The 24,017-nt window shown below is 52.4% G+C and overlaps 2 protein-coding genes across 6 annotated transcripts in view; one reads left to right on the top strand and one right to left on the bottom strand.

The window, feature by feature from the left end:
• The window catches only part of HMG20A (high mobility group 20A), a 183,782-nt gene extending 168,227 nt beyond the window's left edge, over window positions 1-15,555 (top strand). The window contains exons 11-12 of the transcript XR_012624804.1: window positions 14,560-14,779; window positions 15,420-15,555. The gene's annotated coding sequence lies outside the window, so the exon portion shown is untranslated. The remainder of the gene's footprint in view (window positions 1-14,559; window positions 14,780-15,419) is intronic.
• Window positions 15,556-21,109: 5,554 nt separating this feature from the next.
• Window positions 21,110-24,017, bottom strand: part of LINGO1 (leucine rich repeat and Ig domain containing 1) — a 167,862-nt gene continuing 164,954 nt past the window's right edge. For all 5 annotated transcript variants that reach the window (XM_074837475.1, XM_074837474.1, XM_074837473.1 and 2 more), the window contains one exon: window positions 21,110-23,402. In XM_074837475.1, the coding sequence (XP_074693576.1) occupies window positions 21,549-23,390 (1,842 nt within the window). In that variant the 5' untranslated portion in view covers window positions 23,391-23,402 and the 3' untranslated portion in view covers window positions 21,110-21,548. The remainder of the gene's footprint in view (window positions 23,403-24,017) is intronic.

The following is a 24,017-nucleotide window of genomic DNA, read 5'->3' as shown; positions in this document are numbered from 1 at the left end:
CCTGAGGAAGGCATTTAAGTGCCAGTTCCAGCTGGGTGGTGTTTGTGATGAGCCAGTGAGATATGAGCAAAGGTCTGAATCTCACCAGGCTTTACTGGGGGAGAGGCAGCACAGCCAAGGCCCTAAGATCCTGAAAAGCTCTGGAAAAAACTTCCCGATTTTAATAGCATTAAATTTGGGCGGAGATTTCTATCAGAGGCCCATCCTAGCAATACATGCTTACCAGGAGCTGCATGTCTCCCACCCATCCTGAGGATATCATACAACATACCATGCTATGGACAACCCAGGTGAAATGCTGGCACCAGGAGAGCTGCCTGCATTGATGGGGACCCGTGGGATAGACTGAGGGGAGCTATGGTAGATATAAAGGCTCTGAGCAGGAGGCTGCTGGGAAAACAGAGCCCCAGCCCCATGGCATAGGGCACAGCTCTGTCTTGTGAGGGCCACCGTAATTCTGAGGTGACACTGTGTGGGATGTGGGGCTGGGCTGGCTGCAGTCATGCCTAGTGATGACACCTTTTCTTGGAGGTTCTTTTAAACATCTCCGTCTTCCTTATGGGAAGTCTTTCCTTATGTCTATTCTAAACTTGCCCTTCTCTTATTTAAGGCCATTCCTTCTTGTAATACATCATCCTTGGTCAGCCTTAAAGGTTGGCAAACCCTGAGGGAAGAAAGGAAAGAGTTATAATGTCTGAGGGACTAAGGGTTTGATTTGGACTCAACCACATTTATTCAGCAGCAAATTACATCTTCAATCAAACCAATGCAAATCAGGCTCCCACTTCAGTCTATTTGTTTGGACTTAGCGAGTGCAAAGGGATTCATTATTTCTTGTTCTTCCTTCCACCCCGCAAAGTTTATAAGCGCACGTACGGGCTTGCGCACGCTCCTCTGTAAAAACCCTCTTTCCCCCCAAAGTGTTGTGCTGTTGGGAGTAGGTACATGATGATCTCTGGGTGTGGGTAGAGCTTGTATCCCTTGGGAAAGCAGTAGGAAACAGCGGTTTCTGCCCAGGATGGTACCAGGTGAAGGAAGGGAAGGGTACCTCGGAGCTGCAATTAGAGCTATCTGAATAATTCAGTTTTTCAGTGTGGTGTCTGAAGTAGAACAGTTAAAAAAATGTCACTGGGAGACTGACAATGATCTCTTTCCCCTCATGCACACCCCGAGGAAGAAACAAACCATGAAAATCTACTTCATTTGTTTGGGGTCATTTCATTTTGCTTCTTGTTTGTGCATGCTGGCTCACTTCCCAAGTGAAAAGTGCTCTGTTTCAGAAATGTCCAGGAACAAAAAAATCAGGTCTGAAATTTTCATTTTTACTTTTTTCTGAAGTTCATCTCCAAATTTGACCCGTATGTCTCTGGGTTGAGACGAAACCTGCATTTTAGTGGGGAGAGGGGAAAATTAAATCCATCACTTTTATGAACAGTTTCCCTTGCCTTCGTCCCAATCTACCCTGCACGCCTGTGTGTCTGTCCCTGCCTGAGCCAGCTACGAAGCCCTTATAAGTCCTTCTCCTGTACCTCGTGCCCCACGAGAGGATCAGGGACTTGTCCAAGCCCTGAATTGTACCATGGGCAGAGCCACCCATCCCATGCTGCAGGCACACTGGCTCCCAGCCCCTATAGTGACACAGCCCAAACATGAAAGCAGCAATCTGATTTCCCCTGGGCAGAGAGAGGCTTCTTCCCTTATAATCGTCCTTTGTTTCTGGAGTAGCCGTGACAGTGTTTGAGGAGAAGAACCCGCTTGTGGGTTTTTGCGTTTGATCTGCTCCAACGCAACTTGACGAGACAGAGGGGAGGTGAGTGGGTGCACGCCGTGTCCTGCAACGCTCCCGCGTGTGCCTGCCCCTCACACACCAAGGCCCTGATCCTGCACTGACTCACACGTGGGCTTAATTCCTTGCACTGCCAAATTCAATGAAACTTGACCAGTAAAACTCAGGAGGAGTTTGCAAGGTCTGGATTTACGGTGGCTTCAAGGCTGGAAGTGTCTTTATGTTGTATGTGTTGTGGGGGGGTTTTGTTCCCGCCTGCAGCCTCCTGTTACCCCTGCCTACCAACTCCAATCTGGATTCACTGCACAGAGCATTTTGAGCTGAAAACAGCTCAAAGCACCTCCTGAAATGGTAGGAAAAATTTCCATGCTGAGGATAATGAGCAGTGAGTGCAGAGGAGGGACACAGCAGGAATTCCTCTTTCCTAAAAAGTTGCTCTGAGCCTGAATTTCAGTGCCACAAAAACCTTGGAGGATTTAGTACATGGGTCTGGGTTTGTTGGGGTTTTTTTTACTCCTGAATTGAGTGAAAAAACTTTGCCTTTTTTTATTGATCTAAAATTGTGCACAATATTATTTCAGAAACACTGCAACTGCTGTGTGCCCAGTGCTCCCTCAGCTGCTGGGAGGTGGCTGGGAAGGGGACTGGCAGGCTTCCCCTGGGACACGCTCATATTTTTGGGACCAGTTCCTTGAGGTTGGTGTTGTCCGGCAATGATGCATCTCCCAAAAATGTGCTCAAGTGGTGCCAAGGAGGATGGCAGGGAGGGCTGGAGGCAGGGAGGCTCGTAACAGGTACAACACGCATGAGGCTGAGATGTTTGCCCTCTTCTTGAGCTGAAACCTGCTGATACGGGTGAGTGATGGGTTTCATGGGTGAGCACAGAGCACTAGCTGTTGGACCCTGGCTCTTCCACCATCTCCAGGTTATCTCCTGGCAGAAGCAGAACTGTGAGTTCACAGACCTTTCCCCTGACTGCCAGCAAAACCAGCTGTTAACACCAGGTCCTGCACACAACCGGCTCTGGGCTGGCACGTGGCAGCAGAGAAAAGATCTCACAAGCATCAAATGACTGCTTGTGCTTTCAGACAGGCACGTGGCTTTCAGTGTCAGCCAGTTGCCCAAGTCCCTGGACCCATCCCTCTTTTCCAGGGACCTTGCTCACTTTAGGCAAAAAGAGCTCATCTCTGAGCTCTGGTCTCTGTGCCAAGCAGCCCAGAAGTTATTTCACTTATCTTTTGTAGATTCTCTGCCCTGTAAATATTTGCTTGTAAAGCCAAAGTTATAGACAGTGTTATCTATGTGGAGGAAATGGATATTTAAGGCTGCTCCACTTTGTTATTGCCCACGTTATTTTCCAAAGGCCAGACCCCTTTTCATAGGGCAGCTGCTGCTGTTAGCAGTATTTCTGAGCAGTATTTAGGGCTTTGCCTCCTGATACCTCTCACCTGGTTGGCCTGCAGGAGGCTTGGCTGAGCTTGCAGGGGGGTGCAGTGACTTTTTCCTTGCACTGTAATTCCCTACCTCTTTTCCCTTTGATCTTCCCAGACAGGCCTGCTTTTTTTCCCTTCTACCTTAGACCCCATCAGCTCTCCCCCACCCCTTTTTCCACCCCAATTTCCATAGCTTTTTGAACGTGCTGTCGATGACTGGTGGCTGGCTCTGCTCCTCTGGTTCCAGCGCAGGGCTGGCCCTGTGCCCTGCTTTCCCTGATGCTGATAAGCTCTCCCTGGCAACAGCTCTGCACCAGCAGAACACTTCCCTCCTCCTGATCCCTCGTCCCACAGACCTCTTGAAGACCTGTCCTCCCTTGGCAACCCAAATCATCTTTCCTCGTTTTCTGTCTACCTCTTCGTTTGTCTTGTCTGTCTGAAGATCTTCTTCATCATGCCAACAGATGATTATGTTCAGGAATGGCTCGTCAGAGCCTGTCCTCAGTTGCCATCACCTCCTGCACTGCCTGGACCCGGATCTCAGCATCCGTGTGCAAGCTCCACGTGGGTAAATGAAGGTTACCCCAATCCAAGGGCCAGCTCGGTGTTGCCTGCGGGTGAGATGGCTGTGCTCAGCCTGCTTCATTCCCTTGTGTCGGGTTGCTAAGGTACGGCTAAAACTCTCATCCGAAGTGTCATCGTCTCATGGCTCAATTCCTTCAACATCCCTTTCTCTGGCCTTGACAAATGCAATCTTCTCCCACTCCTGCCTGTTCAGAGCTCTGTTGCAAGGATCATTTTCCTCGCCTGTCATTTTGCTTGTGTCACCCATGCTTTACTTGCTTGTGCTGGTTCCTGCTGGCAAACAGCAGTTACCTGTCTCTGCTCTCCAGGCCTTTCACAGCTTTCTTTCCTGTTAACCTCGTAGTCCCTCTCCACATGTGGTTTCTCACTGTCAGTCAGCCTCTGGTGACAGCCTCTGCCAGCACTCACTGTGTCTCCCAGCTCTCTGCTTTCTGCCCCGGTGCCTCTTGCTTAAAGAGGAGCTCCTAGATGCACCCTGCAAGAAATGTGTCCCTGCCCTTCACCCCTCCTTTGCCAGCCTCTCTCCCAGATTGGTGACGATGGCTCGGGTGCAAGTGTGGGAACCACCTGTCTGTCAGGCAGTGACCCTGCTTTCTCCTGGTCCTTCTCATCTTCTGCTTAGCCTGAAGACCTTTGGGGCAGGGCCTTTTATCACAGTGGTTGCCTAAAGAAATACAAGCTCATGAGATCCGCCGGGCTCTGTGCATGTGTGACGTATGTCTGTCCTGCTGCCACGCTTTATGGAAGCAGTGGTGAATTCAAGCTGAATTTGGCAGGCTGGGTGGGGACGTTATGTTCCTCCAGCTTTAGTGAAAAGAGGTGTCTGGATACCAGAGAGGGACCTTCTCTGGCACCCAGAGATGGAGACTTGCTTTGCGCTGGGTTCGTACAGCTCAGTGCTGATGGGGGGCAGGTTGAGCCCCTGCCCCTTCTTGCATGATGCCTGCTGCATCATGCCTGGAGTGGAGAGTGCAGGCAGCCAGCCCAGGGGAGCTTCCCAGACCCTGAAGCTTGCTGGTGGCTGAGGGACACCCCAGGGCAAGCATTTGCTGTTGCAGATCGAGTCCAGCCCCAAACACTACCTGCCTGGGCTAATCTGGAGCACAGGCAGGGTCATGGTGATCCTGAGCAGCACGTGGAGCCCCGCTCTGTACTGCAAGTGCAGGAGGGAGATAAAAATGCATCAATGCCTTCATCTGCCCTTATGGATTTTTCCACCATATTTTATAAGCGTTCATTTTTATTTATGTGAGGTTAAAGTCGGTCCAATTTGGAAATCAACTTGTCTAAGGAACTCCCCTCAGATCTTATTAGCTTCATGTAGTATTTCTATTCATTTTTGCTAATCCCATTCACCAGGCTGGCTGTGGTGACAGCTGCGGGAGATGGTAACCCTCTCCCTGCCAGGCCGCTGGGGCCATGAGCCGGGTGGCTGGGGGGGAATGGCTGTGGGAGCAGCGGGATCTGGCCATGCAGTGAAGGGCTGGGGCTCCCAGCTTCCAGCAGCATGGGGGGCAGTTTCTGACATCTGCTCCCTCATAGTCCCCGCTCACTACACCCAGCATCACCGGCAGCTGCTGGCATGGAGGGCATCTTTACCTGTTGGCACTGGAAATCAGGGGCTGGTTTGGACAGAGAACAGTTAAGAAGCACTTGGGCTATCCTTGTAATCAGAGAAATTCTTGGAAGAAAAAAAAAATCCATTGAGAGCTTTTAAAGGAGAGATAGGATGCCTGACTCAGGAAGTCCTTCAGCCGCAGATTGCCGGCGGCTGGAGGAGCGTCCTGGGGAAGTATCAGTGCACGCTTGGCCAGCTTTTACACCCGTCCCCTGGCATTCACTGCTGGCCCCTGCCAGAGAGGATATTGGCTGGATGGACCTTTGCGCTGGAGCTGGCAAGCACCACGTCCCTCTCTGAGGCTTTATTTCAGTAACCCCGAAGGAGCTGGTTGCAGCCAGGATTGTGGCGTTCAGGTGGGGGTCAGCTGTCAGCCCCAAGCAGGAGCTGCGGTGGCTGCCAGCATGGGATGCATAGCTCCCCTCCGTACCTCCCCCCCGTACCTCCCCTCCATAGCTCCCCTCCATACCTCCTTTCCATAGCTCCCTGTGCCAGTAGCACAGCACGCATCTCCTGAAGCGTCACGGCTGCCCCGTCTCTCCCCTGCCTTTGATTATTTATTGAAGTGGTTTGATACTGGGTGACTGTAATTAAAAGAAGAAAAATACACACAATAAAATGATTTCTAAAATGGCAACATGCTGAATGCAGTGAAGCAAGGAATGTATTAAATATTTATTGCCACTGATCTGCTGGGGGGAAAAAATTAAAATTATTTAGCCTGAGAAAAACATTTTAATTATTTAATTTGAGGGGAAACCTCCCCCACAGCTCTCCTTCGTACTAAGACCCAGACAAATGGCAGCATAACGTAAGGTTTGATTAAAATCTCAATGGGACGAAAGCCTGGAGATTGGAACAAGGGATGGGGAGCCATGTGGTTGCCATCTGAGCCTGAGGTTCCCCTGCTCTGCCATGGCAGGTCTGTGCATGTGATCCTGCATTTGCAGGGGTAACCCTACCTCTCACGTTCATGCTTGGCAGCAGTTAGCTGGGGATTTGCTCTGCACGTGGGAGCCTGGGCTCAGGACAGAAATTGCTGGGTGCATCAATCATCAATCATCAATCATCAATCTCGGTTTTGAGGCCACTCCTGTTTAACATCTTTATTGATGACCTAGACAAGGGGATCGAGTGCACCCTCAGTAAGTTTGCAGATGACACCAAGTTGGGTGGGAGTGTTGATCTGCTCGAGGGTAGGGAGGCTCTGCAGAGAGACCTGGACAGGCTGGAGCGATGGGCTGAGGGCAACTGGAGGAGTTTCAATACGGCCAAATGCCGGGTGCTGCACTTCGGCCACAACAACCCCCAGCAGCGCTACAGGCTTGGGGAGGAGTGGCTGGAGAGCTGCCAGTCAGAGAGGGACCTGGGGGGGTGATTGACAGCTGGCTGAACATGAGCCAGCAGTGTGCCCAGGTGGCCAAGAAGGCCAATGGCATCCTGGCTTGCATCAGCAATAGCGTGGCCAGCAGGGACAGGGAAGTGATCTTGCCCCTGTACTCGGCACTGGTGAGGCCGCACCTCGGTGACTGGGTTCAGCTTTGGGCCTCTCCCTCCAAAAAGGCCATTGAATGACTCGAGCGTGTCCAGAGAAGGGCAATGGAGCTGGTGCAGGGTCTGGAGCACAGGTCTGATGGGGAGCGGCTGAGGGAACTGGGGGGGTTTAGTCTGGAGAAGAGGAGGCTGGGGGAGACCTCATGGCCCTCTACAACTCCCTGAAAGGAGGTTGCAGAGGGCTGGGGATGAGCCTCTTTAACCAAGTAATAAGTGATAAGACAAGAGGGAATGGCCTCAAGTTGCGCCAGGGAAGGTTTAGACTAGATGTCAGGAAGTATTTCTTTACAGAACAGGTAGTCAGGCATTGGAATGGATTGCCCAGGGAGGTAGTAGAGTCCCCATCCCTGGAAGTGTTTAAGAGTCGGGTTGACATAGCGCTGAGGGATATGGTGTAGTTGAGAACTGTCAGTGCTAGGTTAATGGTTGGACTTGATGATCTTCAAGGTCCTTTCCAACTGAGATGATTCTGTGATTCTGTAATCATGGTGTAGGAAATTGCAGCAAATTACCGTGACCCGTCATCTGCAGCTTGAACTCTCTGGGCCCGTGGGTTGCTCTGAAGAGCTCCTCTGGGGCAGGAGCTCTGGTGTGTCTGTCCCAGCAGCCCAGCTCCACCATGCAGGCTCTGCTAGGCTCACCCCGCACCAGGCATCCATCCTGTGTGTGGCACTGGGCTGTTCCAACATCCGTGTCTCAAGGCATTTATACACTGTGGCTGTGAGGCTTTTCCCGAGAGCCTCTACGCTCCTCTACAGGAAAGACATTGGGGCTGGTGTCCCGGTGGCACGTCTGCTTGAGGCTGGAGCTAAGGATCTTCAAGCCACATATCAAAGACTGAGAAGTACGAAGCGTGGGGTCTGGCAGCGGCTGATTGTTTTCTGTGAGAGGAGGGGCTGTGGTTTTTTCCCTTGTGTCTCAAGATTGACAAGACTCTCATTATTAGCCCCCTGGAAACAGGCACTTTGACTGAAAGAGCCATCCCAGCCTTCACTGTAACAATCAAAGCGGCTCAAGAATAAACATGGCTTGGCAAGAATAAACACAAATTGCAGTGCTTGCTGTGAACAGTGATATCCAAGGGAGCAAACATCAAATGAAGGATTATCCCTGTTTGCAAGGAAGCTCTTCTAACAAGAGATTGAATAAGGACCATCTGCAGCCCAGAGCAAAGGGGCTACTGGGAGAACCTGCTCATGCCATCAAGAGTTCTCCTGTTTGAAGCTCACATGCTCTCCTTTAGGCACTGTCTGGTTTTACTTCATATGCTCTGCTGGCTGCTGAAGCCCTGAGCTCTTTGCAGCTACCTCCAGCTTGCAGACAGCATGGGCAAGCCCAGAAAGCCCAAGGGAGGGAGTTGTGTGGGAGAGGGCTCAGAGCAGATGAGGAGAGCTTCCCTGAGGCGGGCCGGTGGGGCGGGTATCAGACCCGGCTGGGACGGCTGCTAGCAAAAATGCTGAGCTCCTGTGGGAGCTGGAGGAAGATCACATCAACCCAATCCTGTGGGAAGCTCTGCTCTCTGCTCCTGACACTAATGGTGCCAGTCTTGGGGCAGGAGCCCTAAAGGCAGCTCTCAACCAGCAGCTGTCCCCCCACCACCCATGGGAAGCAAGTCCTCCCCAAACCCTCGCTGAGAGATAGCCCGCATGACATAAATCAAATTTGGAGGCACAGAGGTTCCATAAACAAGCTTATTTTCTGAAGCCAGGTCCCATTATGTTATCTGTCACTTTATTGGGGTTTCTGAGCCATTTATTTTTATGTATATACATCGGAGCTGGTGAGCTGGCGTTGGCCTGAGAGTATAAAGCTGACAAGACACAGTAGCAGCGTGTGAAACCTGTCAGCAGAGCAGCCGCCTGTGAAATGAACACGAGAGCCGATGCCGATGATTTTATTTATGGGTAATCTCGTGTAGCGTGTGCCGGAGGGATGGCTGCCGCTGGGCACACCCCCAGTTGTATCCCCCCTCTGAGAGGGGCCGGTACCAGGCCCGTCCCAGGCAGGGGTAAGGTCTTGAGGCAACTGGAAATGAGATTTTATTCTTAAGGAATATCTTGAGCTGCTGAAATACTTTGGTCACCCAGAATTGGCATAAAAGGACAAATTTTCTTGGGATGGAAGGTTATGAAAACAGTTCTGCAACACTTTGCTTTTCGGTATTGATCTTCTTGGTACCTGTTCTCTGTTTTGTTTATTTCTTTGTATTTAAGATAAACTCACATTTAGTGTAAGGATTTGTTCCAAAATGGGAAAACTGGAGTTTCCTTGCCTAAAAACAATAAGGCTTTTAAATGTTTTTGACATTTTTTTCCAGTTATTTTACCCCTGGAGCAACATTTTGCCAAACTCAATAGTCTTTACAAAAGCCTAAATGAATAATTGTTTCTGTCATGTTCCCGGAGAAAAGTATTTAGATCAGCATTTTTTCCTCTCAGTTGGAGCAAACATTTCAGATGTGAGATAGTTTTTATGGGTCATTGAAAACCCTAAAGAATCATCTAGGTTGTTATCAGGGCGATGGTAGAAAACACAGACCCTTCTCTTACTGTGTTGTGACCTTGCTGTAAGTCCTCTGGTTTAGCACAGAGGATGTTCCCGTTGTGTTCTGGTCCTTCAGCAGGTGAAAAGTGCTTGGTGCACCCGTGTTGCTTTGGAAAGGCAGTCGGAGGTTGTGAGTGGCCGTGTTGCACCTGGAGGTTGCTGCTCACTGTCTACTCTTGCCAGATTTTCAGCTCAGATGAATACATTTGGGCTTGCTGTGCCAGCCCACTCTGTTCCAGTGACACTGGCCGAAGCTGGCACGCAACGGGCTGGCAGACAGCAGCATGGCTGTGTGCCACCCCAGCACAGGCTGCGTTTCGGCAGCCGCAGGTGAGTGTTGCAGCTTGTGCCTGGCAGGGGAAGGGGTCAGCAGAAAGCACCGTGCTGCGTGCCGGTCCCGCTGCTGCAGGGAGAGCAGGGGCCCCACGGGGCTGGTCCTGCGTGAGCATGTCTCAGATGCATAAAACCTGGATAGGTTCTGTTTGGTAGGAATAATACTTAAAATTTTAATCTAGACTCCCACTCTGTCTTCATGGTTCATGAGCAGTAGCAATGTGTCATCTTCCTAGAGCCATTCAGGAAAATGCCTCTGGAGTGGCATGGGTGCCCTCGGAGAGCTGAAGGCTGTGGGTTAGGTGGTGGCATTTTAACTCCTCAAAGTGGTAAGCCCTGACCTGTTGGTACGAAGTTTCCCGGTACTTCTCTGCTGCCTGCTTAAAAGTACATTTTATTATTTTAATCCTCGGCTTTCTCTCTGGTTTGTGTGAGGAGCACATTTCCCCCTCTGGTTTGACTTGCAGCCTCTTCCGCCAGCACACTGCGTGCCAGCCAGCTGCAGGAAGGGCCTCTTCTTTCTCCGTGAGCGAGAGCAGGCAGCTCTGCCTGATTGATCTGCTGCCTTCCAGCCTGGATCGTTCCTCGGCAGGTCTGTCTCTCACCTGCCTGGACACTGCTAAATCTTCCCTGGAAGGAACAGCTATTTGTCAAGTGAAATAGGAAGGTTTGAGTCTCACATTCCCCAAGGCCACTTAGCAGGGCTCTGGCTGCTCTCCGGACACTTGCTTTTCTGTGCCGGTGTGGTACGAGCAAGAATGAAGGCCATGAAGCTTTTCTGCCCGTTGTCAGTGCCACCGCTGTGAGCCCTCATGGTGAGCACTGTGTGTGTCTTGTCCCTCCTGGCCTGGAAAGGTGTAATGTGCCCCGGGTTCACCCTGCATGAAGCGATGTCTGTGGTCCACACACCGTTGCCTCGTCCCTTTGTACTTCTCTGCACCGACCCACTTATTGACTAGGAGCGTAATTGTGCTGCATCATGTCTAATTGGTTTGCTCTGTCACTCTCCATTTGCTTTCTCTGTCTGCACCCTCCCTGCTCCCCTCTGTAAATGTGCCGAGCTGTGAGCGTGAGCAGGGCACAAGGCCACACTCCTGAGTGCTGGAGGAAAAAAAGGCACCCAACTTCCTCCTTTCTTCTCCTAAATTCAAATGACAAGAAACAGAGGAAAACAATTTTGCAAACCCTTGGCAGAGGGCCAGCTCTGATAAAGAGCCGTAATTAATCTCCCCAGCTTTATTAGAATATCATTACAATTAACTCAGCAATCTTCTGTTGATCAAAGCCATTGTTCCCCACAGAGCAGAGGAAGCCAGCGTGAGCCTGGATTGTGTGGTGCTTAAAAGCACCTAGAGCTGGATCATTCCTGCCAGCCCAACAGCAGCCGCTCTGTCCTGGCTGGCAGCACAAGGACCAGCAGAGGTGTGGGCTGGAGAGCTATGCTGGCACAGGCTGCTGTCCTCATCCTGGCTCTTGAGCCACTTGCAGCTTTGATTTTTTTTCAGCTACTCTTCTTTGTTGAGCTATTATAGCCCAGATCCCTTGTGGGCACCTAGGTGTCCCTCATTCCCCATGTAGATGCTTTTGGGTCCAGCCTTTTAAGCACCAGGTCTATTCCTTTGTTTGTGTTTTCATACAGCTCTTTGCATGCCTGCTTCCTAGTCTCAGCTGGAGATACGGTGACTGCTGCAATAATACAGCTAACAGCAGCATAGCGGGTAAAGAAACCAGGGGAAACATTTGTGGAAGCCACATTTGAAAGAAAGGAGAGTTGTCAGAATGAAGCTTCATAAGCTCTACAGTTAAATAGCCCAAGATGTGTGCTATAGAAAAGCAGAGAAAATGAGCACCGTTAAACTACCCCTTTCCTCCTTTTCAAACTGTTCTTTTAATATCGGGTATTTATCTGTAATTTAAGCCTGTGATTAGTTTTATCAAAAAGATAGTTCTGAGGCACAGATCTTAAAAATGATTAGGTGTGTGTCTGAAAGACAAGAACAGCTCCGCTTGCACTGCAGGATAAAGACACCTCTGTTTGCTGCCTTGAGCACCCATCTGTGAGGGCCTGGTGCCAGAAGGAACCTCCTTGTTCTACACAGACCCCAACCCACCCCAGTCTTTCAGGGTGCTTCTCATGCTGCTTTGAAGGTGCCAGAGCCAGACCTTCTTGTTGCTGGGCAAGACTGTTTGTCTGAGGTGACTTGGTGTCTCTTCTTCCTCATCACACTTCTGCTTTTGGAAAATGCTCTCAGCTTCGGTGCTGTCACTGGGGTCCTGACAGCACAGCCTTACTGACAGCTCAGGGTGCGTGTGCCTGGAGGCACCTGGGCCATGGATTTGGCAGATTCGCTTCAAGAGCATCCCATCAGAGAGGCTTGCTTGCCATGGAGGGGGGTGGAGAGCCTGCAGCCCGTTCCCCACCTAATCCTGCCTCTTTCTGCATGGAGCAGCCCTCTGCCAGGCTGCAGCAATGCCCAGGGACTCTTCTGCTCTCTGGTTCTTGGGGCAGAACCAAGGACACTTGCTCCAGGGCAAACAGCCTGGCCCTGCCTCTGTTTTCAGCCTGATGTAAGATGTCACAGGTGGAGGTTTTATCCCTAAAATGGCTCTGCCACAAAGGATTTATACACTGTGAGCAGACACAGTGAGTGTGAAACCATGCTATCTGGTTACACAAAAAAAGAGCAGCACGGGAAATTAAAAAGCTTTGGGTCTCTTCTCCCATGGTTTCTGGAGCGGGTGGCAACAGGCAGGCAAGCTGTAGTGGAAAAGGCAATGCTAAGCTGTCCTGCCAGTCTGCCTGGGAAGGGTTGTTAAATGAAGGCGTTTGAAGCCCTCACTCTTGCTTTTTGTCCTGAATCCTCATCTGTTTGAATTGTCAACACTTGTGAGCCCTGGGAAAAAGGAAAGAGAAAGAAAAGGCAGGTCCAGGGCTGGGTCTAATCGACCTTGGCTTTGTCCCTTTAAGCAGTCACCCAGGAGAAGGGAGCAGCTGCTTCAGCCCATTTGCTGGTGCAGATACAGCTTTAGCAGGCAGCCAGGCAGCCCTGCCTGTTCTGCCGAGCTTCACCTGCTCTCTGCAAATCCTTAACCCTTCAGAGGTGGAAACAAAGGAGCGGGACTGCATTTGCAGCAGAGATTTCATATGCACAGCGCAGGATGTGCTGAGCACCTTGCTGGTGGCACCAAGCACCGAACAGGATCTGGGGGTGGCACCCACTGCTACAACTGCTGCTGCAGGCCAGGGGCATGAGCAGATTAAAAAATGCAATCAGACAACTTCAAGGAAGAAAGGTTTGTTAAGAACTAATAAGAAAATGGTGCAGAGGCACTGTGTGGCTCAGAAGCTCTCTAACCTCAGGTTGCCGGAGGCTGGGAGGGATTGCACAGAAGGTGGGTTATTAGGGTTATTCTGTACTCTCCTGGGCCTTCTCTCTGCCATAGGCACCTGCCTGCAGCCATGGCTGAGGACACGCTCCTGAGGTGCACGGCTCTGGGGCTGACTCAGCACGGCCATTCTCGGGGTGCAGACCTTCCGTGGTCGCTGAACCCTCGCACAAGAGAAAGCCTGTGTCCTTGGGTATGGCAAGGAAATGTCCTGTGGGTGACAGACGCCTGATACCTCACCTCTCTGGACCACTGAGGAGGAGCTGTGGCTGGATGAGGGTCAGGTTTGCTTTCTCCAGCACAGCTTGGCCAGACCTGATGCTGAAACAGTGTCCTCAGGTTTGATGTAGGCTGCCACTTAGGACCCCCTTCCCACCCCTCCTTCCCTTCTGCAGCTGTGGATCTGAGGCACTAGAAAACCCTAAGAAGAACAAACCAAACCCATAAAGGCCACAAAACCTCTGATGGCAGGCGTTGTGGCTTCAGATAATGTGCCATAATCTCCATGAGGTCCTTTGCTGGTCGGTCCCTAAGATGACAACTTGTCCTTTCCCACTGTGGCTGCCAGCACTGCTCACCATGGGCGAGGGCAGGAGGGGTGGGCTGAGGACAGGAGGGGATGCTCAGCCTGGGCTGAGCAGGCTCAGAGGGAGCAGGAGCTGCAGAGGCTCTTCTGAAGGGCTTGAAGCAATGCTTCCCTCCCCACACCCTGTCCCACCTGCCCCGGGAGGCAGCAAGCACCGCTCCTCCACAAATGGCTGGGGACATTAGTCAGGCTTCCGGCACAGCTGCCTCAGGTCTCCGAGTGAGATGCAGGGGCTGAGTGTCAGGTTGTTATTAAATATCATTAGTAAGTGACAAAACTGTGTGGAGCACTTCAGGCACAGACAATGGCTGGAGGAGGGATCATTTGCAATACCAGGGAGATGAGCGAGTGCTGAAGGTCAGAGATGCCTCATTCTGGGCTGCCTCTGACTCCATCTCCTGCTCATCATCTCGAGGAGGCAGGAGGGATGGGTGTTTCCTCAGGGTAGACACGGGTTTGCATGGAACCCCTCCGTGTCACCAGGGGACTTCAGCATGCCCAAGTTGAGTCCCCAGGGTGGTCTGTGCATGAGCAAGGAGGAGCTGTGCAGCCTCCAGACCCTCCTCCTCTTGTATCACCCTCTTCTTTAGGGACTCCAGTATGGGGCAGGGCAGACTCCTGCCCATCATGGTGGAGCTGCCCAGGGGAAAGGCTGTTTTAGTGTCTCTTCTACCCAGTGGAGGCAACTGGAATATAAATTTTGCAAATGTTTTTTTTCCATGCTTGGTTCTAGCTTTCCCTCAGAGAGACCTGGAGATGGTGGACCACTGAGAAGGCAGCGCCCCAACCAGCAGCCCCAGCATCTCCAGGAAAGCTGCCTGCTTGCTTCGGTGCCTGGCTAGCCATGGAGCTCTGGGGAGGATCGGCTTTAGTGGCAGGGACATGAGCCGAAAAATCCAGATGGAGGCAGAGGCACCTCTGGTGAACATGCCTGGAGTGGGAGCCAAGGGACGGTAAGTCGTGTAATCATCTGCTTGAAGCAATCGCAGGCCGTCAGCAGAGCGGAGAGACACTTCCTCGCGTTTATTTAAGGCGAGATGCCCTAGTTTCATGCTTTCAGTGGAGTCCCTAATTATTCCTCAATCTTTGTAGGGAGCTAATTAGTTTCACAGCACTCAAGGCTGGGAAACACTGATAGGCTTGGGAAGCACGAGCTGGAGGGACGAGGAGGAGGAGAGAGCTGGTGGGACATGGCTGACTGGCAGACGGGAATGGCTGGGAGCAGGGCAGGGTTTGGAGAGCTGAAGGATGATGGTCTGGGAAGGATATGGAGGAGGGAAGAGCCATAATCTCACGTCGGGCAAGGTGCTGGAGTGTAATGATAGGGGGAACGGTGGTGAAGCGGCCAGCGGTAATTGAGGGGGATGGCGAGGTGGGCAGGGAGCGAGAGGGACGGTCTGTGGGAGCGCAGCTGTAGAGCCCGGTGCAGGGCTCAGAGGGTGGAATCCTGCACAGAGGGGTCACAGCCGCACGTGGGGCAGGGCAGCAACTGCCTGCTTACGTGGGTGCTTCCTCGGGCCTGTCCCGGGGTGCTGCTGACTCTCGGGCTTGCAGGACCAGCAGCGTTTCCTGACTGTTCCATCTCTTTTCTAGCTTAGTGGTGACACAGAGGAGCTCTGCTGGCAGAGGCCAGCCCGGTCCCTGTGGCATGGAGCAGCAGGTCCCCAAGCTGAACACTCGCCTTCCCACCCCATCAGAGCCAATTCTTTCAGATAGAGCCACCACAGCTAAGGTAACCCCCCCTGGTAACTGGCTCCATGATGCTCCCATGTACGCAGTCTGCTCTGGCTGGTCTGCGTGTGTGGATGCCTCGCTGCTCTGGCACAGGGGTGTCCTCCAGAGCCCACGCTCCCTACACCTGCACCGTGAGCCTGAGGAGCACAAAGTTCTCATCCCTGTTCTTGCTGTCATTGGGAAGTTCTCAGTGGCCACCAAGTGCAGTGTGTGACAACTCTGAAGTGCCCAGGTGGCCGTGGATTTATTAGGGTATTATCCTACTAGTGCCGCAAATGGTGTCATCTGTCTTCTAAACTTTGCACTTTATTTCAGGGAGAGAATTTAGTATATCCAGGCAATATGCTGCAGTTTTAGCATATGATAAAGCCCTGCTGGGAAGTGTAGTTTTATTGATTTTGTTATTAAAGTGCCACTGGAATAAATTTGCTCATTTGAATGAAATGTCTTATTACCTGGATCATAACAGGCACATGATGAAGTCTCCGGAGGGGCTGGAGCTACCCGCTGCCTGGTGATGGGGAGCTGAGACGAAGCAGCTGACAGGGACCCACAACTGCAACCCTGCTCTGCCCAGGCTGGGTCACCCTGAGACCCTCAGCACCTGCCCGAGTCTGCTGGGAAAATCCTCTCGGAAACCTCAGGATGGGAACAAACAGCAGTGGCCGGGGCACTGTGTTTTAGTTGAGGTTCGTATTGTTCCTCTGATCCTTTGCTCAGGTAAGGACATTGTTTTAAAGGGAACTGAGGAAAAATCTCTTTCGCAGGGCAATATTTCTTTAGTACCACCAGTAATGGGGGTAGATTGGGAAATGAACCATTCCCCATTACACCAGGACCTAACTGCACAGCCCATGCTTTCCAGTTAAGATTTGATTGCCTTGAATCCTGCGGATTATGGAAAATAAGAAAAAGGCCTAGTAAAATTTATGGGTTTTAATCATAAACCGATAGAATCACAGTAAATCTATCATAAGCATGCAGATACAGACCCAGAAAAAAGAGAGGAAAGCAATAGGCCTGCTTTTTCCTGGAGGAGCTGCATGTACCTATGACAGAGCCAGGGAGCTGGGGAGGAGGGCTGCTCCCCAACCCGTCTCCTGTGGGGTGTTGAGCTCCTGCACCTCAAAGCCTTTCTCCTCTGCCGTGTCCTGCAAACACTTGGTAGCAGGGACAGTGCTGCAGAGTCCGTGCACTCTCCCATGGCAAACCGGCCGGGCAGGGCCAGGGAGCACGTGGGGAGTGAGGAAGGAGGAGGTGGGAAAAGGGGGACAAGGCAGGAGGGTGGGAGAAGAGTGGGAAGGAAAAGGGAGAAAGGAGGAAAGGAGATGAAGCCAGAAAGTCTTTCCCTCCACCCTCTGTGCCACTGTGCTGCTTGCTGTGGAGGGAGCAGGATGAGACCCTGCCAGGGGAGAAGGGAGGCAGAGATGTGGGGGAGAAATGTGTGTGCAGAGAGGGGACCGCGGGAAGCACAGACGTGATGGGGAGAGAAGAGCACTTGACAGAGAAAAATGGCAGGAGAGCCAGGGAGAAGCTCAGAAGGCAGAAAGTATTTTAAAAAATAAATAAAAAAAAAAAAAAAGGGAAGAGCGAGTGATAAGGAAGAAAAAAGGGAGAGAGTAAAAAATTGACTCTGAAGCAGAGATAAGAGAGGGAGGGCAGTTAGTGAGAGAAGGAGTAAAATTAAGCGCGATAAGGCCTGATAGAAACAGGGGAAGGCAGCAAGCCTGGGCAGCACAGCCAGGGGCTGTGGGCAGAGAACCGGGGGGCTGTGGGGCGCAGGGAGGCGAAGGGCCAGCCCGACCCCTCTCCTCTGGTCCCCTGCACCCTGGTGTAGGCAAAGGTGTTGGCCTCAAACCTGGCCTTTTGCGCTGCTCTGCGAGCCTCTGAGCATCGGGGGAGAGAGGCTGAGTGGGCACAGGGATTGATGAGGAGGGGCGGGGAGTCGGCGGGTACAAATGGGTCTCCCGCAGGGTGCTCGTAACTCTGCTCCTGCCTCTGTGGTGGAAGGGGAGAGCCAGGCACCTGCCAGCCACAGCCCATGGCGTGGGGGGAATGTGGAGCCTACTGGGGAGGGACGTGCCTGCGGCGGGTGATGTGCCCAGGTCAGAAGTGCTGAATAACCCCTTGTCCTCCTCCCTGCCTCGTCCCAACACATGGGGCCTGTCATGGAGATCCCCATGGGGCTCCCAGTCTTGGAAGCAGAGGAGGTGAGGCAGGTTTGCCCCTCCATGCCCTAAACACATTTCTTCCTGGGTTTTTCGCTACCTTTTTGAAGCTCTTTTATAAAGTGCTTTGTATTTATCCTTATTTAAAAGAAACAAGTGAAAAGCACTGCCTTGCTCTGACACACGGCCCACGGTTACCTGAAGAGCAATGCTGGAACCCAGCCCCTGCTCTCTCACCCCTGATTAAACGGCAGTAGAAACATACTGTAAATTTCAGCAAAGGAGAGAGAGAGAGTTTATTCTTTGGGGTTTTTTTCCCCATCTTTACCAGCCATGAAAATTACTGATCTGAGATGCCGGCTACTCTGAGATGCTTTTCTTCTGCTCCATCCGTCTGCTTTAATCACATGGTGACTGAAAAAAAAAAATTATCCAGTTCACAAAGCATCGAAGATTAAAAAAATCAGTGTGGATAATAAACTGTGTGGCAGGCAGCAGTGCCACAGAGCACCAGGCAAACTTGCTAATGAGGGACTGTGAGCCGCAGCCGGGATGCAGGGCAGGCAGCGGGGCTTCCCCCGGCAGGGTTTCCAGCAGCCAGAGGTGGTGGGTCTGGGTGGCAGGTCCTGGGCTGGGAGAAATCCTGCGCTAGCACAGCCTGAGATGTTACACAGGAAAGAAATAATTTTCTCTCCCCTTTTCTTTTTTTTAAAGCTTCTTTTTAACAGTGAAAGACTTGATTCCTCCCTTTGATTGATGAAACACTGTAGTGTGCTGCAAATACCTTGTTGGACTTGGTTATTAGGTTTTTTTTTCAAATCTGTGTGTGTTGAATTAGCTCTTTTGATTACAGCATTAAAACAGGATAACTGGAGTCAATTAAGAAGCTCTTTCAGATTGCCAGTGTTAATAGCTGTCCAGGATCACGGAGACCCCCCTCCATCTCTCTGCCATTTGTTGAGCCACTGAGTTATTTTCAGTCCTGGCAACAGGGCTCAAACAGAGATTTCTGCACCAAACGTGCTGCTGTACGCGGCTTCCTCGGCCGTGCTTGGCTTCGCATCTTCCTCCAGAGAGCTGAGGCCTTGGATGTCCCTGCCTCTCCCCTGGGAGCGCTGCTCCAAACCGGTGCTCGGGGTCCCTGGAGCAGGATCTGTGGTGCAGGTGGGGCCGAGCGTGCCTGCCTTCAGCTTCAGGCCTAGGTTTGTGTGTTGCTGTTTGTGGTTTCATATTTAGCTCACTGAAACTGTTGGTTAAACACAGGTGGGCGGAGAAGCTCACAAAGAAGCATTTTGCTTCAGCTCTTTTTAAAAGCAAAACAAAAGCAAAAGGCTTTGAAAAAAATGTTTTGGTTTCAAAGTTATAAAGGAAAGATGGGTTCAAGATGAGAAACTAACAAATCAAAGCTCCTGAAACCCACTGCCGAGAAAGGAACACAAAATGTTTTGTTTGAAGATGAATAGAAAGCTGAAACTAGCGAAAGATCCCCCCTCCCCACAAGCACAGATGTTTCAGGTTGGTTCTTCTAGATTGGCACATTGCTGGAAGAAAAGCAAATCCATTCTTTTCCCTGTTGGCGTTCCAGGTTCCTGTCGCTTATTTTTTATCATCTTGTAGTGACTTTGATCCCTGAAGACTCCTTAAGTGCTTTACAAATCAAGCACGCCAATCTCGGCTCAGCCACCTCGGCGATGCCGCTGAGGCTGGGCAGGCCAGGAAGCCGCTGGCCGGGGAGGTGCCACTGGCCCTGGTGGCAGTCAGGAAGGATGGGAAGCACCCGCTGCTGTGGTGGTGCCTATAAAAACCTTTAGTGCCCGTATTACCATCGTCTGCAGGGATGTTTTGTGCTTCCAGCACAGCCAAGGGCAATCAGGCTGTGCTGGGGACCCCAGGCTGCGGTACTGGCCCTGTTTCTCCCACGGAAAGGCCCCGTGGGGGGCTGGCTGTGGCCTTCACCCCACTCTGCACCTTCTGGGGTTGGGAAGTTGCCACAAACCATCTGGGGAAGGGCTGAGCTGGTCCGATGGTGCTTCTCTTATTTTCAAAGCGTCACTTGAGCCATCTCTTTCCCCATTGCTTTCTCTCTCTTAATTTCACTCTCCCTCTGTGGTTGCCCTCCTGACTTGCTCTTTTTAAATCATTTGCTGTACAACACTTTTATGCCGATGCTTTCTGTAGCCTGTGCCATGTCCTGCTGCAGTACATAGCTCTGGTCTCAGGGCAGGGTGGCACTGTCACCCCTCTCCCACAGCCCTGCCCGGGGGCCGATTTAACCCCCATTCCTTCCCTTTTCCTTGTTGAGGCAATACAAACCTCCCAGAGCTCCTGATCCCCAGTACCAGAGCTGAGCAGAGGCAGGTTGCAGCCTGGTGACCAGAGGCCACGGTGTGACCAGATGCCATGGTGGAGCTAGCCCCAGGGCAGGCAGCGTGTTACAGCCTGCAGCACCTCCCTGCCACAGCCCCGTGCCTGTTCTCCTCTGGCTCAGGCTGTGCACGTGTGTGTTTATGAACATTATGTAATTTTTTTTTTTTTCAGACCAGGTCTCCTGCAAACCTGGAAGCCAAATTCCCTTGGACGTGCCCGAGGGTGCTTGTGAGTCTGGCTGCCAGCGGTCAGGTCCAAAAACCACCATGAGAATCATTACAGGTGGGTGGGGAGCAGTGCTGGAGGGTACCAGGGGCTGGGGGTGCCCGGGCGGGCAGGGCCAGGCAGGGTGCTGCCTGCTTGTGCTGCCAGCAAGGGTGCTGATGGGATGGCAGCATCCCTGCCCACAGGGACAGCTGTCCAGAGCACAAGAGCCAGCTTGTGCCAGTCGGAGAGGGGACACCACGGCGCTGCTGGCAATGGCAGGCAGAAAGTCCTCTCCCCACGTGCGAGGCAGCAGGATCCCAGGTACCCCCAGCAACGCCTGGGCAAAGCCTGGCCCTAGCCTGGCCCTGCTGGCTCTCAGCCTGGGGGCTGCGGGCACGGTGAGCTGCTGCCTGCCCTGCTGCCTGCCCTGCTGCCTGCCCTGCGACGGGGCTTTGCGTCCTGCTGACCGCGCAGAGGGCAGGCAGCCACCGCCACGCTACGTACCGCTCACACAGGGCAGTGCTGCGGCCCCGCTCCGTGGGTGGGCAGGGGAACTGGCTATAAAACCACAACCGGTCCTTGGGAAAAAACAGTCAAACTCCTCTCGGTGCTGTGCAGGGCCCAAGACACTGCGGGAGGTGCCTTTTGGGGGAGCGTGAACCTTTGGCATCAGCGGGAGACTCGCCCTGGCCTGGGGCTGTTCTTAGTGAGGTGGCTGGAAAATGCCTCCGCAGCGAGAAAGCGAGTGCTCGCCAGTGATACAGGACTGGACAGATCAAGAAGTCAAGATTTTGCATTCCAACTATCTATAGGAAATAGGGTTTTTTTATTATTTCAAGTTTTCATAAAAATCCATAATTATTGAAATCAAAGTTACAGAAGAAAGTTCGTAACTTTTTATTGATTTTTATTTCTTTTTTCTTTCTTTTTTTTTCCCCCCTCTGTTGTTTTTCCCTCTCAAAGTTATATCTGACACCAGAGTCCATCAGACAAAGTCCTTACAAACACAGGAGCCCAGAAGACATCGGCTGAATGTTTTCCTGGTATAAAGAAGAAGAGGAGGAGGAAGAGGTGGTGACAGTGCGGGTGCAGTGGGTTTGGACAGGGGCTGAGGGAGCGGTGGAAGGAGAGAGGTCGGTATGTTTGTAGCAATGTTTCTTTTTAAATTATTTTTTATTTGTTCATTTGTTCTTTTTTTTTTTTTTTAAAAAAACCCCACCATTATTATTTGCAAATTGTCGCCTGGTTAAATCATTTTCATGTTGAACTTGCGCGGCGCGTCGGCAGAGCTGATGCCTGCGTCGGACTTGCGTGGCACGTACTCGATCTCAATGTTGTGCTTGGTGTTGCCTTTCCCCCGGCTCCACAGGAAGAGGAGCACCAGACAGAAGAGCACGACGCCCAGGAAGGAAATGAAGCCCATGGTGGTGGCGATGATGAGAGTCTTGATGTCAAAGGGGAAAGGCACGGTGGCGCGCGTGCTGTTGGCATCGCTCTCGTTGGGCTGGTTGGAGATGAACGCGAAGGTCTTGTTGGGCTGGTGGGGCCAGTCGGGGGAGTAGCTGCGCACGTGCAGGTGGGCCAGCATGGTGTCGTTGCCACCTGCGTTGCTGGCGATGCATAGGTAGGTGCCATTGTCCTGGATCTGGGCGTAGCGCACCTCCAGCGTGCCGTCAGGGAAGACAGTGAGCCGCCCGTTGGTTTTGGTAGAGATGAGGTGCTTCCGGGGAGAGAGCCACATGATGGTGGGGGGCGGGTCCCCATCTGCCCGGCAGACAAAATGGACAGTGTGGCCTTCGTCCACGAAGATCTGCTGAGGTTTGCGGTCCCGTATCCGTGCTCGGCGGCAAGTGAAGTAGTTGGGCAGGAGGACGTCGGGGAAGTCTTTGAACTCCTTGCCCTGGACGAACTCAGGGGTGGAGCAGGTGGGCTGCTGCTTGTTGAAGTTCAACCTCCATCGCCGCCGGAAAACCCAGAGCAGCCGACAGTCGCAGGCTAAGGGGTTGTTGTCGAGGATGAGCGTCTCCAGGTTGCCCACTGAGTGGAAGGCCGACTCCTCCAGGGTGGTCAGCAAGTTCCCTGACACGTTCAGGATGCGCAGGTAATTGAGGCCGCGGAAGGCGAAGGGCTCGACCGTGGTGAGCTGCCCTCCCACCAACTGGATCTCCTGCAGCCTGAGCAGGTCATGGAGCATGGAGCCCTCGATGGTGACGATGGGGTTGTAGGACAGGTTCAGGAACCGGAGGTAAACCAAGTGCCTCACCGACACGTATGGGATGGACGTCAGGTTGCAGTGGGTGATGGACAAGGAGGTCAGGTTCAACCCGTAGAGGCAGTTGGACGTCATAGTGTCCAGGTAGGGCCAGTGTGAGATCTCGAGGACCTTGAGCCGGTACAGCCTCTTGAATGAGTAATCCCGGATGGTGTTGATGTTCAGATGGCGCAGTCGCAGCACGATCAAGCCATGAAGGTGAGACAGGGCCTCCGTGGGGATGGAGGTCAGGTTGCATTTCTCCAGGGTCAGCTGCTCCAGGCTGTTGAGGCCGCTGAAGGCCCGGTGGGAGATGTAGACAAGGTCGTTGTCCCCCACCTCCAAAGACTTCAGGTTGTACAAGTCCTGGAACATGTAGTCTAGGAGGATCACAATTTTGTTCTCACTAATGTCTAGCTTGGTAAGGTTGCTGAGTCCAGTAAACACCCCCAAGGGGATCAGCTTGAGTCTGTTACTCCTGAGCCCCAGCGTCCTGAGGTTGAAGAGGTTGTTGAAAGCCCCAGGTTCAATGGCACTGATAATGTTCTCATTTAGCTCCAGCTCCTCCAGGTGAGGGTAATTGGCAAATTCATCCTGATTGAGTGTCTTGATGCGGTTCTTGCCCAAGTCCAGCAGCCTGGTCTCGGTCGGGATCCCCTCCGGCACAACCATGAATCGCTTTCGGTGGCACAGGACGGCGCGCTCCTGGGCGGAGCACTCGCAGCGTGGCGGGCAGCCTGTGGCGGAGCCGGACAGGATGGATCCCAGCATCAGGAGGAGAATCGGCTGCCAGCAGGCCAGGATTGGGCTGCGCATACTCGCCTCCCCAGCTACCATCCTATCTCTCACCTGCAGGTAACACGGGGGACAGAAAGCAAGGTGGACGTGAGCAAACGACCGGCACAGCCATGGCAAAAGGTTTACCATCCTGGTAGAGCTGACGTTAAGGCAAAAGGCACCGCTGAAGCAGAGCAGAGCTGCTCATTTTCGAGCTGAAATCCAGCCCTTTGGCTACGAGACCATCTCTCCCCCCCAGCCCCCAGCTTTCCACTTGGTGACTGAACGTGCACAGACTTTGAGTGGAAAGCCTTGAGGAATCTGTGTCAGACAAACCTCACTTCCTCGGCTTCTTAAAAAAAAAAAAATTTAATACTAAACACATCTATCTACATCCTATTTTAAGCTCTTGAAATTATTCTGTTCCCTGTAGATGGAGCCTGAATATAAAGGCTGCTTTGCAAATGCAGAGGAGCTGAGCTCAGGATTGCGCATCTGGGGGAACCCCACTTGGGGTCAGCTGGGAGCGGGGTGTTTGAGCAGGGAGTAAGGGCGACAGCTCCGTGGGAACCAACCTCGGGGGTTGTGGTCTGGCTCGTGCCCCAGCCCAGAACCGCCCCGGCCTATCGGCAGGCGGAAGCGAACGCTCCCTGTCGCGCTGCCACCGTTGCATTTATTTCCTTGTTG

Source organism: Strix aluco, chromosome 12 (genome assembly GCF_031877795.1).
Source record: "Strix aluco isolate bStrAlu1 chromosome 12, bStrAlu1.hap1, whole genome shotgun sequence".
Taxonomy (NCBI): Eukaryota; Metazoa; Chordata; class Aves; order Strigiformes; family Strigidae; genus Strix; species Strix aluco.
This window is presented reverse-complemented; position numbering and strand designations above follow the sequence as displayed.